At 40.0% G+C, this 9,563-nt stretch overlaps 1 protein-coding gene across 1 annotated transcript in view; it reads right to left on the bottom strand.

Moving 5' to 3' along the window:
- Window positions 1-4,130: 4,130 nt before the first annotated feature.
- WDR63 (WD repeat domain 63) overlaps window positions 4,131-9,563 on the bottom strand; it is a 103,253-nt gene continuing 97,820 nt past the window's right edge. The window contains exons 18-19 of the mRNA XM_006898379.1: window positions 8,961-9,083; window positions 4,131-4,274 (exon numbers count right to left, since the gene is read on the bottom strand). Coding sequence (XP_006898441.1) covers window positions 4,131-4,274; window positions 8,961-9,083 — 267 coding nt within the window. The remainder of the gene's footprint in view (window positions 4,275-8,960; window positions 9,084-9,563) is intronic.

The raw sequence follows: 9,563 nt of genomic DNA, 5'->3' as shown, positions 1-9,563 counted from the left end.
TAAAAAAGAAACAAAATGTAGCCTTTTAAAATAAAAAAAATAGTGGGGGGAAAAACAACAAAAAAAAACATGCCTCTGGAAACTCTGTGAACTTTAGTAAATGTCAAGGAGCTTCAGGTCTTTTGTTCATAGGGTCGCTATGAGTCATGCTTGACTTGAAGGCAATCAACAACAACAACCCCATCCCAAAAGCCAACCAAGCAAGCCACTTCTGTCGATTCCAAGTTGATTCTGACCCATGCCATCCTTCTATTAGATTTCCCAGGGTGCAGATCTTTACTTGAGGAGACTTCCCACCTTTCTCCCAGTGAGAAAAGCTAGTGGGTTTGAATCACTGGCCTTTTGGTTAGTAGCCCAACATGGAATGTGCCACACATCAGAACTCCGTCTAGTTATAGATACACAACTCTTGATTTCATAGGAGACTTTTAGGTTAGAAATAAAAGTAGTATATACTCTTTTTTAATGTTGTGAAAACACATCAAAACATAATATCGTCTTCATTTGCAACTAATTTCTCATGTTGAACCACTATTAAATCTACTCTCGTCCAAAATATTCTTCCACTATTAAGTTGGTACTTTCCAAACAAACTACTGCTGTCCCTCTCCCTTTTCACTCCTATTGCCATAACAATTGGTAATCCTTGGTTTCTATATATTTGCTTACTTTATTCATGATATATAAGTGAGATAATATATTATTTGTCCTTCTGTGATTTATTTTGATCAGCATATTTTTACAGTTTGTCCATGTTCAGGCATGCAGAAGGACTTAATTTCTTTTTGTTGCTATGTGATACTCCATTGGTATTTTAAATCATTTGCTATGCCTCTGAGAAATAGACAATAAGGATGACAGAAGAAGAACCGATGCCTTTGAGTTATGGTGTAGGAGAACAATACTGAAAATTCCATCAATTGCCAAAAGAACAAACAGGTATGTCTTGGTAAAAGTGTATCCAGCATGCTCCTTGGAAGCAAGGATGGCGAAGTTTCACCTCACATACTTTGGCCATGTTGCTAGAAGAGATATTGCTTAGAAAAGGAAATCATGCCTGAAAAGGTGAAGGGTCAAAAAAAAGAGAGTAAATCCTCAGCAAGATGGATTGACTTGGTGATTTCAGCAATGGGTTAAAATGTGTCAGAGATGATTAGGATGGCACAGCGTAGGCCAGGGTTCAGACTCAGGTCTGCTGTTCATAAGGTCACTATGAGTTGTACTTGACTTGATGACATATAACAACAACAATACTCCATTTCACAGACACACACACACACACACACCCTTCTGGTGGCCTAGTGGCAAGAAGCTCCTGTGCAACTCTGAAGGCATGTGGTTTGAGGCCACCAGCTGCTTCATGGGAGAAGGATGGACAATCACCTCCCATACAATTAACTTCCTCTGAAAACCTGCGGGAGGGTCCACTGTGAGTCTGTTTTGACTCTATGGTACACAACAACAACAACATATGCCTATAATGTGTGTGTGTGTGTGTGTGTGTGTGTGTGTGTGTATAAACATTTTGTTTATCCACTCATGGACTGATGAACACTTTGGTTGTTTCCGACATTTGTTTATTAGGAAAAGAGCAGCAGTGGCAAGGGACACTGGTATATAAGTTTCTGTATTTCTGCTTACACGCCTTCTTTGTATATAGATGGAATGGTACTGCTAAGTCATATATATTGATAATACTATGTTCAACATTTTGAGAAATTACCCAATTACTTTCCCTAATAGCTGTGCCATTTTACATGCACACTAGCAATGGATGAGAGTTCCAGGTTTTCCACAACTTTGCTAACATCTGCTGTTTTCATAGTTTTAAATCATTGTAGATCTAGTGGGGAATGAAAGGATATCTGATGTTTATATTTGCATCTCCCTAATGGCAAAGGGAGGGAGCTCTGGTGGGCTAGTGATAAAGAGCTACATTGCCAACCCAAAGGCACTTGGTTCAAATCCACCAGCAGCTTAACAGGAGAAATTTGTGCAAGTTCCTCCTGTGCGATTTATTGACTGAAAATCTGCTGGAGGATCAGCTACAAGTCACTTCTGGCTCAGTGCTACGTGGAGTTACTGTCAACCTAGAGGCATCAAGTTGGAATCCACCAGTTGCTCAAGTTGGAATCCACCAGTTGCTCAGAGGAGAGACAGGCAATCTCCTCCAGTGCTGTTTACAGCTTCTGGAAGCCCTTTAGTGAGTCAGCTATGAGTCATTTCTGACTTGATGACATCTAACAACAACAACAGCAACAACAATGGCTAATGATTTTTAGTATCTTTCTGTGTGTTTGTTGGCCATTTGAATGACCTATTTGTTGAACTGATTAAGTCTTTTCTCTATTCCTGGCCCCATCCGCTAAGGTTGTGTTGTTTTTTGTTAAATTTATGAGTAGTACTTAAAACTATAAGACTGGATGAATTCACCTAAGACATGAATTGTCTAAAATGAAAGAAAAGAATAAGTGTAATTCAAAGATAAACTGTGGACCATTGTAATGATGATGATAATAATAGTTGCTAGACTCTAGCAACCTATTTCCAAGTACCCATCTATTTCTTACAAAAAGGCTGCAAAGTGAATAAAAATACCTGGCTTGAATTCAGAGATAGAATTTGCTTAGGAGCACAATTATGGCATTTTTTAAAAAAAGAAAGCCATCAAGTCCATTTTTGTTGAATCAATTCCAATTCACGAGCTAATAAATACCTCGAGGACTTACAAGTTTCCCTTCCTTTAGCAACAAACTTGTAAGCCTTTGCATCATCCTTCACATTCCCTTTTCCGTCCAATTAGCCTTTCCCTTTTATTTCCAAATTAAGTGCTAATATTCTCTTTCTCTCATTGCCATCAAGTCGAAACCAACTAATAGCTGGTCTCCCAGGCTGTAAATCCTAGGAGAGGAGAGAGCCCACCTTTCTCCTGGGGAGCCTCTGGTGCCTTCAAAATGCCAGAGAGGCCTGGTCTTAGGGTAAGCAGCACAATTCCTTGAGGGTTTACACCACCAGTGTTCCCTAAACTTCAACAGAGATCATTCTAATATTTTACCTAGAACTACTGCTACTGCCTCCTAATAGGATTTCCTGCTGAGAGACTCTTCCCACTTTAATCCATTCCTTATCTTCCTGAAGATAAAGCTGATCATGTCACCTTCCTGCTCAACCCTTCTATTAATCCTCATTATCTGTGAAATATAATCCAGCTTCCTTTGTTTTGTTTACATGAGCCTTTCCAGTCAGGATCTAAACTTACTTCTCCATCTCCTCGCCTACACTCCCCACTAAGCTTTTCTTCCATCCCCTCTTATTCACAGCTTAGAGTCTGCAGCCAGGACAGTTTCACGAGCTGCTACCTTTTTTTTTTCTCCTACACCAGTTAAATCTGCAGTGTCCTCCTGACTAGAAGGTGGGTGTGATGGTGGCATTGTGACTTACGCCTCGCTTCAGAGGAAAGCTTTCATGGTTTCACCACTAAGTGTGATGCTTGCTGTAGGAAGGTGTAAGGGTATGTTCAACAGATTAGTCATATTTTATAAAATGCTGTTGCTGCATTTATTAAATTTGCATCATAATTTCTCTCCTCTAATAAATTGTTCATTTTCTGCAGTCAAATGAACTTTATAGAAAAAAAAATCTAACTTGAGCTCTATGTATTAACTGATTACCTATCCACACTGAACCCCAACATGGTTTGATTTTCCAATATTTTGCTTGGCACACAGCCCTCTGGTTTGAACAGTGGCCCCTAGGGGAATACTTTTTGTAGAATAACCAAAAGCAATATGATAATTGTTTAGAGCAAAGTTTAATTTCACTTGTGTTGGAATCAGGGTCTCTGATTAACAGATAGTAGAAGTGGGTTGGAAAGGATGTATGGAGCTCTATATTGCTTTGGAAAAAGAAAAATGTCAGTATAAAAAAAAATTCATTTTTGGCCTAATAATAGGCAACAAAATAGAAACAATTATTACTGTTTTAATTTAAAAGTTTTAATATGAATTATAAGCCTGTGTTTACACATAAATCTATGTTTAGTTAACTAACTCCATTAAAAATACTATGGAAAAAAAAGAAGGAAAGTCCAACATGCACCCCCTAAAAAGAACCTCCCTCAGAAAGATTTTCTACATACTCTCCATGTATGACAATGGCTCTATCGCTTTGATTAGCCCAAGATTGACAAGGATGTTCTTCTCCAGTTCCAAATAACTGTCGTAGTCCAGTTTCAAATCAGCCTCTACTTGTTCTTTTGACTTCTTATATGTTTTCTGGTGGAGATAAAAGCAAGACATTCAATAAAATACTGTCAGCTAAAATTACCAGAGAGGAACAGGGCCTGTTTTGGACATTTGACCTGGCTGCTGCTCGCAGGGAGGAATTTGCAGGAGGACCCCTCCTGCTGCAGTCAGGGAGGGGAGCTGCAGCCTTCTGTAGGGGTGGGCCTGGGGGGGGAGGGGGAAGGCAGAGACTGAGTGGGTAGATTGAAGAGACCTGGAGGTGGAGCAGACAGAATCTGCTGCTGCGGTGATTTCAGGAAAAGGGACGAACTTAGCAAGGCTTGTAAGCTCAAAAGAGAGAAAATTCCTTTTACTGAGGGAACTGTTAGCTGACGAGGAAAAGAGGTTTACGCTGTGAAGGATAAATATGAAGAGAATCTACTGCTCAGAAGTCTCTGGGTAGTGCAAATAGTTAAACACTTGGTTACTAACCTAAAGGACAGTGGTTCAAATCGACTCAGAGGCATCTTACATTAAAGGGCTGGTGATCTGCTTTGAAAAGGTCACAGTCTTGAAAACCCCAATAGGGTGGTTCTGCTCTGCAAACATGAGTTGGTATGAGTCAGAATTGCCATGATAACAGTTGGTTTGATTGTATCTATGCACCTAATGTACCTAATGTATCACTGGGTAATTGGAGGGTGAGGATTCCTGCAGGGATTAAGTTCTTATGGGCTCTAGGATTTGTTTCAAGGATACCTGTTTTGTTCTTTGATCTGTCAGTGTTTGCATGAGTGGCACTCTGGTTTAATTATTTTGGTATTTTTTGGTTCATTATAATATGTGGTAGGGCAAGTCCCAAAGCTTTATAATTTTTCAGACTTTTCCCTCCATTTGTTAAGTCCCCCAGGTGAATTTTGGAATAATTTCCATCTTGGTATACTTCTTTGTATTGTCTTTATTTCCCTCTTCTTGATTTCCACGCCTTCCTCCCCAGCTCTTTCTGCTTTTCTGTCACATGGGGAACTTCCTTTCTACAGCTGTGTCCTTATCTTCGTTTTCCTGTATTGAAATACAAGGACTGTTGTTGTTGTGTGCTGTTGGGTAAGAAGTGATCCACAGCTGACTCCCCAGTGGGTGTTCTGAGGGAGTAAACACATGGGAGGAGGCTGTTCATCCTTCTAAGGAGCTGCTGGTGGATTCAAACCGAGTACCTTTGGGATGGCAGTGTAGCTTCTTAACACTATGTTGCCAGAGCTCCCTACAATACAAGGACTGTTGTCATTGTTGTTGTTGTGTATCATCAACTCAGAACTGACCCATATCTGAACCTCTGGTGGCTTTTCAGAGGCAGTAAATCACAAAGGAGGAGACTGCCTATTTTTCTCCTGCAGAGCAGCTAATGAATTAAAACTCAGATAAATTTGCATTGACAGCATGATTTAATCTAGTCTCTTTAGTGGATATTTTAAAAAAGAATTCCTTTTTATTGTGATTTGAATAATACTTGGACCAGGAAGAAGTTGTCAGAACAGAGCAAGGAAACACTGTATGATTCAAAATCAGGAAAGGAGTGTGTCAGGAATGCATCTTGTCTCCATACCTTTTAAATCTATTTGTAGAACATATCATTCAGTAAGCTGGGCTTCTTTAAGAGGAGGTATGTGGCATCAGGATGGAGGAAGATTCATCAACAATCTGTGTTATGTAGATGACACAACCTCACTGGCTGAAAATAAGGAGGACCTGAAGCATTTGCTACAGAAGGCAAAGAACTGTTGTCTTCAATATGGACTGAAGCTCAACATCAAGAAGAAAAAGATTATCACTATTGGGCCAATTGGCAACATCATGATAGATGGAGAAGAGATTGAAGTTGTTAACAATTTCAGCTCCACAATCAACACTCTTGGCATCAGCAGTCAGGAAATAAAAATATGAATTGTGCTAGGGAAATCTGATGTTAAGGACCTCTCCAAAGTGCTAAAGAGCAATGGTGTCAGTCTAGAGACTAAGGTGTGCCTGACCCAAGCCATGGACTTTGCAATTACTTGCTATGCATCAGAGAGCTGGACAGTGACTAATGATCACAGAAAAAGAATTAATGTATTTGAGTTGTGGTGCTGGAGAAGAGTATTAAACATATCATGGATCACCAAGTGAACAAACTAAGTGAAACTAGGTTTGTCCTAGAGAAGTTGGAAGCAAGGATTCTGAAGCTCCATCTCATACTTTGGGCATGTGGCCAGGAGAGACTAGTCCTTGGAGGAGGTCACCATGCTTGTAAGGATGGAGGAACAGCACAGAAGATGATGAGATGAGATGAGATGAGATGAGATGGATTGACACAATAACTGGGGAGATTGGGTAGATGTGTCAGAGAGAGAGTGAGATTGGCTCAGAATAGGGTGGGGTTCAGAATTCTTATATAGAGAGTCACTGTGAGTTGCAGGCAACTCGATGGCACCTAACAACAGCAACACTTATTTTAAATTTGATCATTCATACACTTTTTTTAGTGAATAATTTTTTTAAAAGACGTTTTATGCACATCCATGTTTATCGCTGCGTTGTTCACAATAGCAAAGAGTTGGAAACAACCCAGGTGCCCATCAACAAATGAATGGATAGAGAAGCCGTGGTATATTCACACAATGGAATACTATGCAGCATTGAAAAACGAAGAACTCATGAAATATTATACAAAATGGGTGACAATGGAGGACATTATGCTGAATGAAATATCTCAGTCCCAAAAAGACAAATACTGCATAATGCCACTGTTATAAAAGAGGACTGGCATGGGAATTGGGGGGGAAAATAACTAAGAGGGGATAAATAATGTACATGGCATGGGAACAGACGAGAGAGTGAACTGTATAAAAGGAATATATGATTAGGTATTATTGGCATGACAAGAATCCAGAAAAAGAGATGCATAGTAAAGTGGTCGAGTTGGGGGTGGAGGGGACTCTACAACAATAAAAGAACTTTTTTCCCAAAGAAAAAAGTGAACTGGGAGGAGGGTCAGGGAGGAAAATGTGCAACAATGAATAGATGGAAATCCAAGTTCTTTATAAACTTTCATTAAAATCTCAATAAAGAAACTTAAAAAGAGACGTTTCTCTTCTTTGAGACTGCATAGCAATTGATATTCTCTTATCCCCCAGCTGTACTATTTCTATATGTTTGCTTTCTCTTCCTTATTATCTGTGACTTTCAGATTCCTTCTTTCTGATAATAGGACCCCACCTTTGGGTCTTCAGCTAAAATTCCAGTCCGGCAAATCCCATTTACATGTTACTTGTAAGAGCTGTAGTTACTATTACTGTGAAAAAGTAAGCTGCATCAGGTTTGATGTTTGCAAAGAGGCATGTATATGGCTTTTTTGAGACCTCTTGGCTGAGTGTGCAGCCTAATGACTGGCCCTGGACAAAAACCAGCCGTAAAAAAGTGCAGTTTTCTCGTGACCTTTTAGTGAGCGCTAGATATGCCAGCTACTTGTTTGTCATCAAGGCAATTTTCGACTCAAAGCGATCTCACATGACGTGGCTAAAATTGTCCAGTAGGGTTTTCAAGGCTCTAATCTTTATGGAAACAGATTCCTAGGCTTCTCTCTTGCAGGGCCTCTGCCTGTGTTCCAACCCCCAACCTTTCAGTTAACATTAGAGCACTAAGCCATTCCACTACCACTCTCTCATTGCCGTCAAGTCAGAACTGATTGGCAGCTGACCTTTTATTGGGTTTTCAAAACCGTAAATCATGCTGGCGGAGGCTGTCTACCCTTCTTTCTTGGAACCACAGGTGGAGTGGAACTGCCAGAGAGATGTAGCCTTTGGGTTATCAGCTCAGCTTTCTACGGACTTTGCCACCAGAGCTCCTGTTTCACCACCAGTGCTGTAACCATCTTAACTTGTTTAATTCCATTGCAACCCTTTGAAGTTGTTACAATTTCTGTTCTCATTTCCCCTTTATCAGTAGTTCATTATAAGGGAATATTTCTCACTATACTAGCAGATTTTTTTTTCTCTTCTTTTTCATCTTGTTGATTGCCTTTGAGTTGAGCATGACTCATAGCGACCCTATGAGCAAAAGGCCTGAAGCCCCTCGACAAATATCGACATTTATCAAAGTTCGAAGAGTTTCCCGAGGCCTGTGGTTTAGGAAGTGGATGGCACTAATCCTTCTTATATTTGAAATGCAGCTGAAGTGCTCTTTTACATGCATTCCTTTTTCCAAGATTTAGTTCCGTACAACTTTTGAAAAATGGTTGTACTACTTAGAAGAAAGTTAAATAGAAGTGGAATTGAAAAACATTTACAAAAAAGAAAAACATGTGAAGCCCAAAAACACAACACAACTTAAACAATTTGGGCATTAAAAAGTATTTAATTTGCAAATTAATTTTGGATTATACGTTACTCTACTTGATCCCCTTATATGTAACCAGTTATGGGCTGTCACTACAGTATTCAAGCACACAAATTTTGAATCATTTTATCTATACTAGAGAAAATCACAGGGAAAAAAATTCCAGAAACTGAATTGGAGGAAATCTTTTGAGACGTCCCACTACCAGTTCTTACTCATAGTGAACTAGGAACACAGAGAAATGACCTCTGGACTGTCATTAGACCAAGGGAAGAATATAAAAAGTATTTTTCCACTAAAACAAACCAAGTACAAGCATCAACAATAGATGAAAGCAGCTTTCATTTCCAAAATTGAACTTACAACGTTTTTATCCTCCTCCATTTCCATCTCCATTTGTTGCTTTTCTTGCTTGCGTATTTTCTTACGCTCCTCCACATATTCCAAGTGCTTGACTTCTCTTTCAAAGTAGTAGCTAACACTTGCTACCTGAGGGAGACAAAGGCCCATGAGACGGCAACTCAAGGCAGAGCCCCCATGTTTCCCCCAAAGGTTCTCTGGCAATTCCTGCTGCTTGTAATTAATTAGGTAAATAATCTTTGTGAAGCCTTCATCTCTTAGGAACTCCGGTGGCATGGTGGGTTAAGGGTCGAGCTATTGTTGTTGTTACGTGCCGTCAAGTCGCTTGTGACTTATACTGAGCCTATTTACCATAGCCCTAAACCCTGCTCTGTCCTGTGCAAATCGCACTGTCTCCGAAACATCCACCTGATTACCCCAGTCACTGAATCAATCCACCTCCTATATGGCCTTCCCTTCCTGCGCTGTCCCTCCACCCTGCCAAGCATGATGTCCCTCTCCAAGGACCAGTCCCTCCTTACAACATATCCAAAGTATATCAGATGAAGCCTCAGAATCCTTGCCTCCAAGAATAAGCCCAGTTTAACTCTCTCCAGGATGAATCTATTT

This window comes from Elephantulus edwardii, unplaced genomic scaffold, assembly GCF_000299155.1.
Source record: "Elephantulus edwardii isolate Elephantulus edwardi_28Jun2011 unplaced genomic scaffold, EleEdw1.0 scaffold00227, whole genome shotgun sequence".
NCBI classification, from domain to species: Eukaryota; Metazoa; Chordata; class Mammalia; order Macroscelidea; family Macroscelididae; genus Elephantulus; species Elephantulus edwardii.
Note: the sequence above shows the minus strand (reverse complement) of the source record. Positions and strands in the feature narration are given on the sequence as shown.